Source organism: Aspergillus fischeri, genomic scaffold (assembly GCF_000149645.3).
Source record: "Aspergillus fischeri NRRL 181 1099437636264 genomic scaffold, whole genome shotgun sequence".
Classification (NCBI taxonomy): Eukaryota; Fungi; Ascomycota; class Eurotiomycetes; order Eurotiales; family Aspergillaceae; genus Aspergillus; species Aspergillus fischeri.
Window position 1 is genome coordinate 1,389,858 of NW_001509762.1, and position 17,413 is coordinate 1,407,270.

General features: G+C 49.2%; 4 protein-coding genes and 1 non-coding gene across 5 annotated transcripts; 1 reads left to right on the forward strand and 4 right to left on the reverse strand.

Annotated features, from left to right (window-relative positions):
* Positions 1-270: 270 nt before the first annotated feature.
* Positions 271-3,849, reverse strand: NFIA_077420 (uncharacterized protein; the record flags this gene model as incomplete). The annotated part of the gene is made up of 5 exons (XM_001259702.1): positions 271-469; positions 509-556; positions 644-2,122; positions 2,188-3,013; positions 3,144-3,849. 5 exons carry the CDS (start codon positions 3,847-3,849, stop codon positions 271-273), a joined length of 3,258 nt encoding a protein of 1,085 aa, XP_001259703.1.
* Positions 3,850-7,300: 3,451 nt separating this feature from the next.
* NFIA_077430 lies at positions 7,301-7,371 on the reverse strand. Its single transcript has one exon. It is a non-coding gene; the product is annotated as a tRNA-His (tRNA).
* Positions 7,372-7,616: 245 nt separating this feature from the next.
* NFIA_077440 (uncharacterized protein) lies at positions 7,617-8,359 on the reverse strand (the record flags this gene model as incomplete). Its single annotated transcript, XM_001259703.1, has 2 exons — positions 7,617-8,250; positions 8,307-8,359. 2 exons carry the CDS (start codon positions 8,357-8,359, stop codon positions 7,617-7,619), a joined length of 687 nt encoding a protein of 228 aa, XP_001259704.1.
* Positions 8,360-11,905: 3,546 nt separating this feature from the next.
* On the forward strand, positions 11,906-12,966 carry NFIA_077450 (S-formylglutathione hydrolase; the record flags this gene model as incomplete). The annotated part of the gene is made up of 4 exons (XM_001259704.1): positions 11,906-12,170; positions 12,247-12,467; positions 12,527-12,718; positions 12,781-12,966. 4 exons carry the CDS (start codon positions 11,906-11,908, stop codon positions 12,964-12,966), a joined length of 864 nt encoding a protein of 287 aa, XP_001259705.1.
* Positions 12,967-13,945: 979 nt separating this feature from the next.
* On the reverse strand, positions 13,946-17,227 carry NFIA_077460 (Ran GTPase-binding protein LOS1; the record flags this gene model as incomplete). The annotated part of the gene is given in 4 exon segments (XM_001259705.1): positions 13,946-14,451; positions 14,510-15,532; positions 15,582-17,154; positions 17,171-17,227. The coding sequence occupies 4 exon segments, from the start codon at positions 17,225-17,227 to the stop codon at positions 13,946-13,948; spliced, it is 3,159 nt and encodes a 1,052-aa protein (XP_001259706.1).
* Between the last annotated feature and the right edge of the window lie 186 nt (positions 17,228-17,413).

Genomic DNA, 17,413 nt, shown 5'->3' on the forward strand with positions numbered 1-17,413 from the left:
TCTGGATCGTACCGGCACTCAGTTATACGCTGTTTGACTCATCCTGTGTACAACGCTAAGATTCCATGATACCCTCAATTGCATTCAATTCACACTTTAACCATCATCCCCGAATCCCGTATCGATTCAATACCAAAAGAATGGAAGAAAACTCGCCGAGCAGATCTGTAAAGCCAACGGCGCTATCGCCACATTCGCCGTCGAATACGGCCCCGTCGTAATTGACCATCCCCAGGGCGCCCCAACCGCAAAGTAGATCATCATACGAAGTCAGCCTACCTCGTTTCTGCATACATCAGCTAGTTTACCACCCGACAGAACCGCACAGATCGTCCACGTCCACTTGAACCGCCTCACCATCTTGTCCATCCCGATGTAGAACCCCGTCGGCCTCATCTCCTCGGCTGTCGACGCCCACTCGAGGTTAATGCTGAACGCATGGCACAGAATGGCCTTGGCGCCGTCAAGACTGATCACGCCAAAGTAGATAATCAGGAAGGGGAGCTACTTCATTGCGTCGAGCCGCACCACCATTCCCTGCATCTGCAGCCGAAGACTAATATCAAAGTCGTCCGAGACGTGTGCCATCATTCGTAGCTTGTATTTGGCGTTCAAGGATAGAAGACTGTTGAGAGATCTCTACCCTATCAGGAGCTTGATAATATGTGAATGTCCATTCTCTGTTGCCCACCACAAAGGAGATCCACCAGGATGCCCTTCCTCCGCACAGTCAACACCCTTATCAAGCAGCAACTTGACGATATCGCTGTGGCCATGTGCGGCTGCCCAAGAAATCACTTTCCTACCGTACTTGTCGCTCTGGTCAACCTCATCGCCTTTGTTTATCAGGAGTCCGGCAATAGTTCTCAACCGATGCTCCATCGCCCAAGACATGACAGTCCTGTCGCTATTACAAGAATCAACAACTGTAAAATCAGCCCCCTTGTCAAGCAGTAGCTTCACTATCTCCTCATGCCCCTTCTGTGCAGCTGATAACAGTGGCGTCTGACCATCAATCTTGTCCTTGGACTCGATGTCGGCACCCCTGCCAAGAAGCAGCTTCACTATCTCCTCATGCCCCTTCTCTGCAGCCCATGACAGTGGCGTCTGGCCAAAAATATCGTTAGACTCAATGTTGGCACCCTTGTCAAGCAGCAGCTTCACTGCCCCCTCATGTCTATTCCTCACAGCCAATAAAAGCGGCGTCTGACCATTAATCTTGTCCTTGGACTCAATGTCGGCACCCCTGTCAAGAAGCACCTTCACTACCCCCTTATGCCTGTTCCACACAGCCCATGATAGTGTTGTCCGATATGCGATGTCCATGCAGTTTGGGTCATGCTTCCTATCGAGTAAAGCTGTCATTGATTCCTGCAGTCCGAAGAATGCTGCTAAGTGTATTCCAGTTATCTGCGTTGAATTATAGTCCAAGTAACCTCGACGTGCAGTCATAGCCTGGATGCAGGCTGATACTTTAGTCTCACTCTCAAGAAAATCTAGAATTAACGTTTCCGCCCCAATTGAAGATATGCGCGCATGGTCTCCCCAATTTTGTGCAGCATAGGGATAGAGAATGTTCGACTGTACTCTTGCCTTAAAATCCGTCTCGGACGGACTGGGACCAGTTCCAAAAATATCAAACGACAGGTAGGTAACGCATGTTTTCGTGATATCGGCGTGAGCATTAGGAAACCACGTACTAGAGGTCCGCTCAAAGTATTCCTGTGTTGTATAGTGGACTAAGCGGACGATGTCACTTTCTTTGTCAACAGTGACCAATCCAGCGCATACGGACACCATATCTTCGATATAAGGGATATTCTCTCTATCGAGCCTAGGCTCACTAACCTCAACCGCTAGAGCATGTTGGAGCTCCGAAGAAGTTAAGGCCCTTTTGGCGCAGGTGATCCATGATAGGACCTGTCGGGCAAGTTCTTTGAGTTCTGCCGCCTGAGCATTAATTCGATCCATAGCTTGCGTATAAGCGCGATCTAGAGCTCTAGATTTCCTGCTGTCGCTTGTGGTTGTTGAATCTATCTCCAGATCATTCAGGGCAAGTCTTATAGCCTTAGGTGTTGTCTTATAGGCTAGAGAATCGACGTAGAGCCGTGCAAGGAGAAACCTTGTTTACGTCAGCTAAAGGTAGTCCTTTGTTATTCCCATTTATTACTGTAAAATGGCACTTACATTCCGTTAACTGCCTTTGCAATCCTACTCTTGATTTCTCCCTGGAGAGACGGGTCCTTTGAGACCATTGGTCGGAAATTCTCCAGCCTTCCTGTAAGATACTTCTGCACGTCTGAGTAACTGGCACGAATCTCGCGTTGTATACTTCTTCCCTCGAACTCGTTTTCGATGGTCCGGATGAACCGCGAGGTTGCGAAGATATTTGCCCTGGACTTGGCCTGAAGACTGAAGATATGTGACAGGAAAATACTGCATCCTTCATCGGAAATTCCGCATTCATCTAACGCATCAACTAAGATGAAGACCCTTGAATAAGAAGCAGTGACAGAGTGGAGCTCCTTTAAGATTTCATCAGGTAAAGGGCGAGTTTTCTTTGGGCTATGGTACATGTAAAGGTTCCTAACACCTTCAGGTATGGAGCGCTGTTCCTGAAGCAACTGCTTCAGCAAGCTGAGGACCAATCCAATGGGCTTTTGCTCGTGCTGTTGCCGGTAGTTACAATATAGGTATGCAATGCCGATGGTAGGGTCATTTCGAAACTCGTTATGGAGGTGGTTGATAACGATAGAAGTGATTATTGTCTTGCCCGCTCCCGGTATGCCTGGGCAAAAAAGCGTCAGGTTGCTTTTTTCGAGCCAAAGTTTGAATTCATTTGAGCTTAATAGCCATTCCCCGGTCCCTTCTTGTCGCCTGGCGATGAAATCATCTTGCTGAGAGGAATAATCAATGGGAGTAAGCCAGTCAAGTATGGCTTGATGCTCTCGAACTCGTTGCCGTTGCTGTAGGCTTTCTACCATGGCGTTTGTCCTGACCACAGTTTCGGCGACTGTAAAAGGCAGTTATCATTCGTCTGCTTGCTCGTGACGGAAGACTAAGAAGGATCCGTCCGGCAGAGCCAAGGCTCAAATTTGTCACAGGAAGGCAAACTGGTAGGAAGTAGAAGCAGAGCTACGTACCATCATCCAATTTAGCAACCCATGGAGGCATGACATCGACCTTGGTGGGCTTCAGAACGAGAAGCAATTCTCTAGCGTATGCCGCCGCTGTGAGCGCCGCGTATTTGTGCCAGTCATCGTTCTTGTGCGAATCCGAATAATCGCAGACACCTCGGATAATAAGGCAAGGCAAATTGTTCATCAAGCCCGCCGCTTCCATCTCAAAACACAGAATATTCAACTCGGGATCATTGGCGTACCTGTCTCGCGCCATCGCGTCCTCGATGACAGAGTTGCCGGAAGCAATTGTCCCATAATGAAGGGTAACTGCACGGCGACCCTGACGCTCTGGGCGCTGTACCAATTTATCTGTTCCACACAGGTCGCAATTCTTCCCGCCGCCCTGATGGCTGTAGTCGGTACGATACAACCGATCGTGGTTCGGGCGTTGATAGTCCCGCATGTCTTCCATTCGCTGCAGATGCTCGGCCAGTCGGTCAGGCTTCCGAGGATCGTTTTGACGGCGTTGCAGCTCTGGAAGCACCCCAAGCAATACTTCTGGAGGAGCGTTCAGCTGACCTGTTTGTTTGAACCGACCACCAGGTAAAAGTTTTCCGATGTCGTATTGTACCACGCCGCCCAACCCATTGTGCGGTGTACTGACGACCACATCGCCAAGTCTAATGTCCCTTTCTAGCGTCGGGGCGCCTCCTCCAATGCCTACCATCAAAGCAAATCGTAAATTCGGAAATGGCTCATTTCACAGCAATATATATCAATGCCAAGAGGGCCAGATGGAGGCCTCCTTTCGATCACGAGCAAGTATAGACAGCCCACCAACGGAAGCCGAGGTCCTTGTCGCGATGAGAAGTTTCTGGCGATAAATGACAAGGCCGTTTCGGTTATTGGTGGTACTTCAGAGGGGCTTCCGAAGATTGCAATGCCTTATTCTAGCTGAGGAACAGGAGGCGGGGCGGCTATCCACAAGGAGACGTGATGCGAAAGATGGAAGGTACACACCTTCTGTTAGAAAGGAAAATGATTTGCAAATGCTGAGACGCGTTCGATGGGAGGCCAGAGAGGATAAGTGGCTGCAAAGGCCAAAGTTTCAGCTTCAATGGCACAAGTTCACAACCTGACACGTCACGCTTGTATGCAAGGCTGTCACATATATCACACTGCGTATAGGACGATGACATCTTTCCCGGAAATCGTCGTCTTCTCGGCAGGCTTTTGTACGTCTGAGGACCTGAGGTTTCTGCTTAGCGATACAGGGGATTAAGTTGTCCTCCGGCTGAGCCACCCCACGGCGAGCCCAGAGAAAGGCTTTGGGCCATTTATTTCTTTATGCAGAGGAACAAAAATTGGGTACAGCTAACTATACTTGTTGCGGAGGTCAGAGACCTTATCGTCGCAGCGGTAAACAGTGTGATTTTATTGGACCTTTATCCCTGACCTACAACAAAATCTTCTACACAACCTCTAGTGCTGTGATATCCCTGTTTACTTGAAAGTAAGAATCTAGAGTGCTACGGGTAGCGCTTCAATGTGTCTTATTCCTCATATTGAACTATTGCTCTCTAAAGGAAAGAATTCGGAAGCTTTTCCCGACATGTAAGTAGTTCCCACGAACGGCATAAATAGGGGTCGGCACGGATATTGTTATTGTGGAGGCAAGTGATAGTAAGGTTGACACCATCACAAGGCTGGGTCATCATCGTGATAACATCGTAGGCCTGAGACGGAATTCCTTCTTGGGACTCTACTGGGATATCGAACCCAGACATATTCGCTGATCCGCTCATCTCTTCCTGATAGACCAAGGTCGTGGGAAGGCTTCGACAGCAGTCAGTGATTAATCACTTGTTTTTGCTCTCCTGAATCCTTTTCAGGACCGGTCAGGTTCGCATCCAGCTCGAAAATGGGTGCCTTGGTCTTTGCGTCAGTCTCCGATTTCTGCTGGCCATCTAATTCACTAATAGCGTTCCCGTCTTTCTCGAAAGACAAGTTATTGACGACGGGTGAAGTTGGCGATACAGTTGTCGGCAGTTGGGTTTCATCATGTCCCTCGGCGTCTCCCCCATTCCTCTTTTTGCGCCGTATATACCATAGCAGGATAGAAGCTATGCAGATCACTGCCAAGGGTATCGCTACCCCAATTCCCGCTTTTGCTCCCGTTGAGAGACCGGTTGATTGGAGGCTCGGATCCACCGGTTCAGGTGTTGCGGTTGGCAAATATGTACTGATACTGGAGGTCTGACTTGTGGAGAAGCCTGTCGCTGTTCTGGTTATTATGACTGTTTGTGTGGCGCCGACCGTCATCGTGGAGACATCCTCTGCATCTGAAGTCGACGCGTAAATCGTAGTTGCAGTACCAGATACTGTAAGGGCGCTCACCCGCCCAGTCGCCCCCGACTCCCAGGGGAAAGCCCTTTCTGCGACAGGTTGCCTCCTATGTAATCCAGTGTATTGGCTCATGTAGTCCGGAAGGGCCGGCTGAACCCCTACTAAGTCGCAGAAATCAAGCAACCGTCCCGGCGTCCCTAGCTCATATCGTTAAGACAAACCATTTCAAAGCTTGATTTTGTTGGTATAACTTACATCGCTGATCAGGATTGATAGGACACTGGTCATAGCAGGATCTGAATTTCACATCCTGACTGATCACCTCAAGCCTGGTACAGATGCAAGCAAAGTCGGTGTGAGAACAATTATACTCCAGCACCAGTTCGTAGATGCAACTTAGCTGGAGAGGAAAACTGTTTAGTATTAAAATCCAAATGAGATGGCTATAGCACTGACCGAGCAGTGTGGTATATCTGCTTGGTATTGAGTGAGCAGTCTCCAACGTTCTGTGACACTGTCAACATTATCACCCTCTCCCTGCGGCGTACGTTCCTTCTGTGAAGATCCAAGAAGGCCTTTTAGTCTCCGCCATAAATTCACAAACACATCTGCGTCGACGTCCAATCCAGCCACCATAGTGGGCTGCATTGTTATCTATACCAGGATGCTCCCTATTTGAGCACGTTGCAGTGGGCAGGACAGACCCTAAAGAGACAAAATTTTCACTCAGAGACCGGGGGGGAAAAGGGGGTGAATTCATTTCTCCTCAGGCTTATCTTGACACTGAGATCCCTGTCCATTAGTTCAACACACGTCGCCATATTCAATTACATCAAGAGAGCATTGGTGAATCACGCTGAAGTTTGATTGGTCCAAGGTAGGAAACCATGCAAGCTAGTATAAACTCGGAGATAGCTAGTCTTGTTAACCTTGCCTAGTCTTGGTTAGGGTCCTGCGCCGCAGTTGAGAGATGAGAATAGTTGCGCCCAGAATTCTTAGGAATCTGAGTGCGGCATTTAGCTTCTCAACCCGCTATGTTTGTATTGACTTTGGTAAGCTCCTATAAGGCGTCCTTTCATTATTGAATATTGATTACTGCTCAGGAGGGTTCCCTGTGATGGCTTCTAAACAAGCACCTTTATGAGGACTGGGTCAGTAGATCCGAGTTAAAGCCATTGTTATATTGAAGACAAGCAACATGGACTCAAGTGGGATACTGGGTACTTCCAGTAGCCAACAGCAATTATATACAGCCAATGTTACATGACGGATGCAGTAAGAACTAGGACGAAAACATTCTATCCGTTCTTTGACATTATTAAGTCTCATATAATGCCTGTTCCTAGTGAAACAGTAAACGCTTATTATTTCCATCCAAGGATTTAACGATCCACTTTTCTCCCTTAGAGTCAAAAAAATGGAATATCCTTTTCTCCTCCACTCTCTTCCTCAGTATCACCAACAGTCTCCCTGAGAATCAGCGTATATCCAATGCCAGCCATCACCTTATGGATCCTTGCTTCTCCCTATGCATTGCAAAATATAGCTCTTATCTATCGTATCTAATATACTCTCATTGATAATTGTGGAAAACCCACGGGCGTTATCATCCGCATTGATATAGCTATGGGTCTTAGATTCCTTGACTCCTCTGCACTTTGCGATTTCTATTTTTCCGCCTTGTTGGGATTTGGACTGTAACATTGCACCAGTAGAGTCCAAGCGAGAACGATGTAGCTGGTCTGATCCTTGACATGAAGTCCTGTTCGTAAAAAGATTAATATAGGTAGTACTCCGTATGAAGCACGGATTTTGAAAAAGGAAAAAGATATTGGCGCTACCCGGAATCGAACCGGGGCTGACACGGCCACAACGTGGCGTCCTACCCCTAGACCATAGCACCTTTGATGTTAGTTTCTCACCAAATGTGGTCTATAATTAAATAGATGCTGAATATAGACCCGAGTGATGAAATTCTTATAGTTCAAACTAGTTCATCAATGCTATAATGAGAATCTAACTTGCCCTCACTCACCTTCATTTTCTCCGGCACGACAATATCTACACGGTCCTGCTCTTCTGCGGTTAGCAGATGAAGTCGATCTTCAATTGTTGTCAATGGACCGAAAACATTTGATCAATGTACTTCTAATAAATTTCATCAAACATATAGCTGTGCCGTGAAGCAAGACAGATCCAAAACAGCCCTAAGTCAAATAACTTCTCCATGGAGATTAATAGCCGCTGGGATTCTGACAAAGAACCACACTCAATCATCCTTGTTCCACAGTCTCTGAGCACATCAAGGAAAGAACAGAATCTTGGCACCAAGCGCACCAAGAACTCGTCCAGGTCAGGCTCCCAATCCGCTGGGCGCTCTAACAGGAGCCACCAAGGAGCAGCATACGTGAACTCAACAGGGGCAGCATAGGCAAACTCCCAGTCAAGAACCCGCGTGACGACAAGATCTGAATCCGCCAGGATGTTGTCGGGACGAAGGTCATCGCAGTAGAGCCGGAAAGGACCGTTGCAGTGTTCTTTAGATATCTCCCGCGACAACTTACGGAAGAGACAGCGTGCGATATATCTTTCTATTACGGCTTTTGCGGCATCCTTTCCATCACCGGTACCCAGAGCGCATCCGTCGATGGACCGAATATACTTGAAGCCCGTGCCGGTTGCAGTGGCAAGCGGCAGGGCAGTGATAGATGCACGGGCAGAAACTTGGGAGAGAAGCCCCCGCGCAAGTGGTAAGACATGCACCTGAACTTCGTCGTGGTATCTTGCTCACCTAATATTGGTCTAGTTTCAAGTCAGGGGGGATATGCTGTGCCAGACATGAAGATGGAACGGGTGGAACACCAGTGAATCCCCAAATTTCCTGTGGACATTGTTTTGGAGGGCGTTGTGAAGAATCAGGAATAATCGAGGTGTGTAACTTTGCGTGTCTCAGTTTGAGGGTTAGGATCTGACCTGTCGATAGAGCAGCCTTGCTTTTGGTCTTGTATAAAGGACTGCCTTACCTTCCTTTTGTAGTGGCAAACACTCTTTATAATGAAAGTCAATGCAAACAAATAGCTATGGAGATATAACCAGACACTGGGTTAGGCCCTTTGTTCTAAAATATTATTTAAGCAGGCTTCTTCCCTGCAGACTCTTCCGTCTTTCCTAATGCTATAGACTATATATCACTTCAATTATACTCCCGCATCTCTTCCCACTGCTTCTGGTCTTGAGTATTCACTCTCCCTGGCTGCTTCATGTGAATCTCAGCAATATACTCATCGAAAGCTGCTGCATTTACTTATTCCAAGTAATAGAGTAAGCTATTCACTGCGATTCTTCCTGACTATTGTATGTCGACATCTCGTATATAACTTTCAACTTCTCGCCACCAGAGGATCTTGCTCTCACACTGTCACTCATTCACCACCATTAGCCATATTGTTCGGCTGGGGAAATTTTATCCAGCGTTCTCTTTCGAAGCCTCTCGCAAAAACATTCTGGTCTAAATGCCACACGTGGCCCGGTATACAAAACAATATGGAATCACTCAATGGCGGCCGCCTTTATAAAGGCTGCAGGAGAACAGTGGACATGATTGATATCTTGCTGCCATGATGAAATGCCAGTCCCATCTCCGCATCTGCCACAAGGCTCTGTTTCTGCCTCTTCCAAAACCATTATTGGCTTTGGAGTCCGTGAAAGCTTTGCTTAACCCCAAGCCAAAGCACATTGTCCAATTCATGCAGCAGCTCTATAGCGGAGCTACCTGGCTAAACAAGCATTTCGCATGGTTACTCCTGTCGAAAACGGCCGCGCTACGAATGACCCCCTTTGTCCTGGCAAGCTACTACGCTGAGGGGAGGGTGCGAACATGAGTCGGAATTTTGCCATGGTCGAGGAGGAGATAGTAGGTCCTAGATGATGTGATTGATCTCGACGACCTGACAAGCAACTTTCCATGGTTCCTGGCTAGGACTATATACAGAAACCAATTCCTGCCACTCGCAAACCAAACGTCGTCGTGGTCTTGAGTACCGCGAGACGTGCAAGTCCTGCGCACACGGCGCGGGCACCTTTCGTCGTTGTGTAGCTGCACCAGAGTATACAGTGAACCGCCAAGATCGAGCTTTCTTTGCCGGCGTGCGCAAATTGTGTGTGGAACAACAAAGCCGCTTCCTGTTCATATTGTATCGATAAAAATCGCGGATGGGATCCGCGTTTTGATACGTACGAACTTCCTTCCCTTTCGTCTTTGCGCAAACTAACCAGGATAGACCGGTTTTTGAAAAAGGGAGGATTACTTGCAGCGACCGAAGAAGGTGACCCCGTCCTCGACTGGCCCCTTGCCGATAATGAGACTATCGAATCGAAGCCAATGCCGTCGAGAACTCCCCGCAAAACCAGACATCACTGCAACAAATGGAACATAATGGGGGCGGCCGGGCAAATATACACTGCGATTTGACCAGGCTGGTCTTGCTCATGGTTCCTTGCGTACCAGGGAGATATCGAACAAGTTAGCCGACTAGTTAATAACTAGTTAAAGGGCGCTGATTTTTCATTTCTGAGATACTTGTGGGACTACGTCGAGACGCCGAGGAACTGACTAGAAAGTGCCTTCCTGAGGGGCAACAGTCACCTCCAAGCCAGACTCTTCCAGGCAAACCCTGTGAAGATTCGGTTTCCGAGTAGGCAAGTTGCCATTACTGTGCCCAGCCGGTTGGACTCTGTCGCTCATGAAGCCCTGAATGATTCAGTGGTCTTCCATCACTATCATAGCCATCATCATCTGGTGAGTATACCTTTAGGCACTTTTCCTCTGAATGAAAGCTAACATGTTGCCACAGCCGGCTCATGGCAACGATGGCTACAAGTCAATATCTCCGGATGTATAGCAGCAAGTGACTGTCAACAACGGGGAGTGCTTCCGAATGGAAGTACCGAATGGTGATGACCAACCCAGTGCCCTGCGCCAGAAGGAGCAAAAGGCAATCGAAAAGAAGAAAGCCAATAAGATGAAGATCCGACAGCTGCTTGGGCTATTCTCCGGCAGATACGAAGTACCATTGTATTGTGCTTTGCTCAGTCGACCGGTGCGGCTAAGGCTCGCCACAGTTAGCTATACTTGCCCAGTTCCGCACCCAAAATGGTCGGTCAAGAAGCTCTCGGCGTCGTTCTCCGAGACAGAGGTCTCGCACACGCCGATCAAGACGTCACAGTGGTGACGATTATGATCGCCTGCCATACACCAATCAGACACATACAACAGTGGTAGCACCGCAATACATGAACAAGATAAACCAGCGGGGGCATTGGCCCATCTGCTATCGGGTTTTCCTTCCCGACATGCCCTTTGCATGGGGGACTGGAGATCGTCATTGACGAAGAAACGAAACTTTCTAACGTTCTTCAGTAGCTTCAGCTAATCTTCACCGGATTGCAGAACATGACAAATCGTCAAGACTAGCCAGGATCTGGACACAGGCTTCAGAGGAGAGGCACTCAAATAGCTACTTTGCCTAATGCAACAACCGGCGTGTGCCAACTGCAAGATTGGCCGGGCTTGCGGGGTGAGAATGGACTTTATTTCCACCACAGTACTGCCATCATTCCGGGCTATCGATCAAGGACTCGATCTTAATGAGCATTAAGGAATGCAGCTCTGCATCAAGTGCCACAATAAGCATGCTTTCATAATCACATACGACGGAACGATCTTTCTCCGCAAGGTGGATGTTAGAAGTCCTGAACGATCCTGACCAGCAACGCCAAAAAGTCAAACTTTTTGGCCCTCATACAGATGTATCAAAGTGAGGAGCTTGGCCTCTTAGACCCGGTCATACAATCTGGCTCTGCGACGGGAAGGTCATGGATAAAGAGCTCATCACTGAACCTCAAGGGTCCGTTGTGTGGGCTGAGGTTAGTCTGCACCTTCAGTATATTTACTTAGTAATCTCTTACCATCCATCTATTCATCTAGGGAATTGATATGCAGATGATGCAGAGTAACGCCCAGGTAACGATCTCTGCTCAGTGATAGAGTTCTCACATCTTATCCTGGATGTAAGTTCATGTCCATAAAGGGCAATGTTTTCCGGAATGCAGGATCCACAGGGGACTCGGTATTTATTTCTGCTAAGAGGTGATCAGACCATTGATTGGAGGAAGCTACTCTGGTAGTTAGTACCTCTCTACATAGAGTATCTCCATCTGACGTTGAGGAGGTGGTGGGGAGAAGACAGGAAGATGATGTTGTTGCACCCTAGACTGGACACCTTTTTGGCCTAGTGGTATTATATTTCAATACTGCCCCTCACGGTTCCCCTCATTCCCCTCCCCCACCCTCCGTCACAAAAACCATCCGCTCCATCTCGTCATTCCACTACGACCTTGCAGCTTGACACTCTGTCCGAGAACAAGATCACACAATCATGTCCGTCACCACAAAAGCCACAATCGCCTCCTTTGGCGGCAAGCTACTGAAGCTGAGCCATGCCGCCACCTCCACAAAATGCGAGATGAACTTCAACCTCTACCTGCCCCCCCAGGCCTTCCAGAACTCCTCCCAGAAGATCCCCGTCCTCATCTACCTGTCCGGCCTCACCTGCACAGCCGACAATTGCTCCGAGAAGGGCTTCTTCCAGCACGGCGCCAGCAAGAAAGGCATTGCGGTGCTCTACCCAGACACCAGCCCTCGTACGTTACAGCCCACCCCCGCCCCCGGTCAATGATAAGTTATAGCACACATTCTGATGAAATGCTCCGAGAACAGGCGGTCTGAACATTGAAGGCGAGAATGACTCATGGGACTTCGGCACGGGCGCCGGCTTCTACGTCGACGCGACAAAAGCCCCCTACAATAACGGGTACAACATGTACACCTATGTCACCGAGGAACTCCCCAAGACGGTCTTTGCGGCGTTTCCGCAGCTCGATTCGAGTAGGGTCAGCATCACGGGACACAGTATGGGTGGACATGGTGCGCTGACGCTGGTACGTCCTGTTCAGAGCGAATTCGAGAGTAGCTGGACTGACAAAGTGCCGCGTGACAGTTCCTCCGTAACCCCGGCAAATACAAATCCGTCTCTGCCTTTGCGCCCATCGCAAACCCCATCAACTGCCCCTGGGGCCAGAAAGCGTTCGCGGGCTACTTCGGCGAAGACCAGAAAGCGAAATGGGCGGAGCACGATGCCACCGAGCTGGTGAAGAAGTGGAAGGGGCGGTTGGATGTTCTCATTGACGTGGTTCGTCTTCTTGCTTCGCTGTTTCACTTTGGGAAGAAAAAAAAACTGACAGAATGCCACAGGGTACCGGCGACAACTTCTACAAGCAGGGCCAGCTTCTCCCGGAGAACTTCGAGAAGGCTGCCAAGGAGGCTGGCGTCGAGGGCGTCAATATCCGCTACCAGCCTGATTACGACCATAGTTACTATACCATGGCGACGTTCTCGGATGACCATGTCGAGCATGCGGCCAAGTATCTCTTTGCTTAGTGGGTTTCCCCTCGAAAATTTGTGATTGTCTTGTTCAGTGAAGCATGCAAAGCTATCCGAGTACTTCGTTCGGAGACCGCTGTCGCTGTCTGCCTAATTGTACATGTATCTGGCGTCTTCTGATGATGATGACTGATAAAGTGAGCGTCGGGCGCCGAAGTCACATATATAGAGGTTAGCAGTCTGGCCGGCACCATCAACTTGGAAAGAGCAACGATCTTCCCCAATACTCAGTATCTACTACCGTCTGTGCACAGAGATAATGGATAATCCAAATCATATTCTTGATATTGTATCTCATATTTTTCATGATTTATCATTAAGTTCTCAAGACCGTACATACGTAAACCCTCGTTGATGGGTATCCATCGTCCACTGACCATCGGCAATCGGCCATGAGACTGATAAAAGAGTCGACTGCTCGCAAGATACCAACAACTCCACCTGGCAAGTATGCCCCAGTCGTAGAACTCACCCGAGACCGCTGTCCCACGTAACCAAAACCCAGCCAAAACCCAGGTCCTCACCTCGTACCAGCAGTGGTCACCCTGACCATCCGGCTCTCTCCGTTTTCTGCATTGCCTCTGCCTCAGTAGCAAGGTTGTCTCCTTTTTGTCCAACTCGTCGCTTCCGAATAAATCGAGATGACAAAAAACGCTGTATATCAACGCCTAATCATGCAAACGAATGCCTCACCAACTATATACTTTTCTGTACCGGTGGTGTAGGGAAGTTATGACAGTGGAAAGGAAGCGCGTGCCGGGGACAGACCAGTCAGTGTTTTAAAGGACCACATGAGAACATCCGTCATCAAATCAAACTGTGGGGGAATCTAAAAGGAAGTGAAATGACTCTGAGGAATGCTGAAGAGTATGGGTGAATAGAAAGCTGAAAAGAAATAGAGATGACCACGTCCGAGGTAAAATCATAACCATATCATGCGCTCAATCGCTGGATGAAAGACTGTACCAGTCGAACATCAGTTATTCATATTCAGATCGAGAGAATGATGAAAGTTTGAAAGACATACCGGAAAGAATTGCCGGAACCCCTTCAAGTCCAGCCGGCTCAAAGCACCCACAAACTCTTCAATCAATTCTGCACCCATACCCATGCCGGGCAGTTCACGGTCACGGAGATACGTAAGGTACTCCATGCCTGTTTTGGCATATATCGTACGCTGTAACCCGCCCGCTTCGGCAAGAACCTGCTTGGCCTGCGCATCCTTGGAGTTGAAAGAAGGTGTGGACGGCAGCGCCCAGCATAACGGCGAGAATCTTGTGATCATAAACTGGCCAAAACCAGGCAGCGGAGCCTGCGCTAGAGGGGCCCCGTTGGAAGCTTCCGCGATCACATCTGGACCGCCCCACGAGCTGCTCATCTTCGAAAGAACAGAGAAGGCCATCTTCGCTGTGGTAAAGTCATCGATATCTTTGGAGAAATGCTCGATAGTGGAGATGACGGTCTCAAAAATGGGTTGATTTCCTGGAACTGGGTTAGCTTATACTAGAACAAGGACTGACTGGTTAATTACGAGACTCACTTTCACTGATGATGACAGCACCCAAGTCATTGTTCAGAACGGCCAGCAAGAAATTCAGGTATTCCCGTTTCAGCTCGGCCAGTTGAATCTCATCATCCGTGCCCGTTGTGGGATCGGCAATTCCGGAGAACACTCGTTGCAGGAAGGGGGTGAGTAGTGTGTCAAGGATGGAATAGATTTCGCCCTTGAATCCGAAAATAACCTGGTCTAGGAGACGTAGGAACAGGGCCATCTCATCGCGCGAAGAAGTCTGAGTAAGAAGGCCGTCAATCCACCTTGGCAACTGTGGCAGAATTCGAGAGCCGAGGACGCCGATGAGCCTCGAGAACGCAAACCGGGCAGCTGTCCGAACATTGAATGAGGACTTAAGGGACTCCAAGGCCACCAGCGTGGCTTCTGCCACCTGATTGAACGCTGCTGAGACTTCGGGTGCAGGTAGGGTAGCGGGCGTGTTCGTTCCAGGCATCCAGTCTGAAAATCCGCGGGCAAGGGTTCCCAGCGCCATGATATCATGATGAATCTGCAGAATGGCTCGTTCATCCTGTGATTTCGCCGCTTCCAGATTCTTTTCCATGTCGAGGAATATAGGATTGAGCACCGCTTGCGCATAGAGGACCTGTTTATCCGGTGAGACGGTGGGAGTCGAACAGATGATGCCGACAGCTTCGAAAAGATACAGCTGGCTGTTAAAGATGGCGTCGGCTAAATCGTGGTCCTCCGAAGACATCTCATCACCTTCAGACACCTCCGAAGGCAGTTCGGCGCGAATTACCAGAAGGTCGCCAAGAGCTTCCACAACGGTTTGCGCGACGTTGCCAACGTACTGTCTGAGTTGCTTGACCAATCGCTGGAAAAGGTACCAAGAACGAGTCTTCACCTTCTTAATGGGGTGATGAACCAGTTGAAGGAAGTTCTCCAACACACCTGGAATTAGATGGGTATGGTGATGAAAGAATGAGCTATAGCGCACGCAGATTTCCATATACTGTAATTGCGTTGCCGGATGGGTGAATGAACGAATGTCTAAACGTCGTTAGCTCGATTATCGAGACTATCCACTCGATGTACCTACCGGACTCGACCATCCTCAGCATCATTTCGATGAGCCTTTCGGCAGCCTGGTTGTTGGGATTACTCTTTGTGTAGAGACTTCCGGCCTTGACGGCGAGATCTCCAAACAAGAACATTTCATGCAAGGCAAGATCCAGGTCACGCCAGTCCATTTGGGAGCCCGACTGCCGCAGGTTCTCAAAGGTCGTTGCCACCATCTCCGACACAGCTTCCATGTACAGCTGTTCATTGACCGAAGCAATCATTTGCTGAAGAATACCAAGTCTCTTGCGAAGTTCTTGGAATTCTGCCTCGTCCGTCTGCTCATCTTCCTCGCCCCATGAGGAGGTCTCGTCGTATCGCATCTTGGCAATGATAGCCTTCAGGATCGGAAGGAGGATCGAAGAATGCTGGGAAGCAAGGGCGGGGTTGACTTTGGCGATTCTTCTTAGATAGGTCAAGAGGTCGCTAACGCACGGAATGACCGTTGAGCAGACTTCGTCATATTCATCAGAGAAATATCTCAGGATATGTGGCAGGAAAGCCTGAAGCAGCCCATTGGCCTTCTCCTTGCACTCAGCCGAGACGCCTTCCTGTTCCAATGCCCGTACAATATCAATGACAGTGATATTGACTAACTTGGCGACGGTTTCCGCCAGATCCGTGTCATATTTGAAGGTGAACCTATTTCCGTGCAGAGGGGGGCTATTCGAGAGTTGAGAAACAATGGTATCGAGATTCAGGAAGATAATCATGTCGATCTTGTCCTCCGGTTTCATCTTCTTGCCGATGATCTCCGTGAAGACATCGACCGCCGCATCCCGCACCTTCTCTTCTCCTTGTCTCAAATCCTCTTTCTGCGCCCGGCCCAGCTGCTGGAACAAAAGATCAAGCATTGTCTGGTTCACCACAAGACCGATATCAATCCAGCTGACCCAGCTGCCGACAGCCTTCAAGCACATCTCCACAATTACATCGTTGCCGTCCCGCCATTCCGACAAAATCTGTTGCCATGAGCTGGTGATCTTCTGCATATCCCTCTGTCGAATGAGGTCCTTGAGCGCATTCGCCTTGTCCTGTTCATTGCGGGATCGCGAGACCAAAACATCACCAATCTCGTCGTGGATCGAGTTGATAACCCGAAGGTAGAAGATAATTCCGGATGCGTTGTCGCGTGTGGTGCTCGAGGGGCTTTTGTGGGTCAGGCTGAGGAGATCATCAAAGAATGATTCCCACCCGCTGGCGTAGAGTGCAGAGAAGAGAAAGGTGATGGTTTGGGCGATTTTGTTCTGGATGTTCGGAGGGTCGGATGCTCCTGCGTCCTGTCCGTAGACCTGCCGGAGATACGCCAACAGGCCATCCTTGACGTACGCTAGGGCCTGCAAGTCTATCAAACCGCCCTGTGCAGCGCTATTGACCACTTCCAGAGCCACATGCCTCACGATACCCGAGCGCTGGGGAGTTTGTGTGAACAGTGAAAGGCAGACCTGCCATCCCGACGGGTCGGAGCGAAGCTGGTTCACGAATTCGAAGGCTTGCGTCTTAAGGGCTGGGTCTGCGGACGGATTCGAGGCGATTTCAATTGCATTTGCTACCTAATTTAGACAGTACACTGTTAGGCTCGTTTCGTCCGGTAGAATCATCGTTGCTTTTGGAATACGTAGACATTGGGGAGGTTACGGAGGGGCACGCGAGGGGAAGGGTGGTGGGGTGGCCATTTTTTTCACATTCTCCCACTTTCTGTGAAGACGGACTCAAAAGCCACAGGGGTTGGCATGAGATTTCTCACCTGCTCTTCCATCTTCGACCAGCCGGGCTACCTTCGGAGTCGTGAGGACTCTGAAAGCGATAATA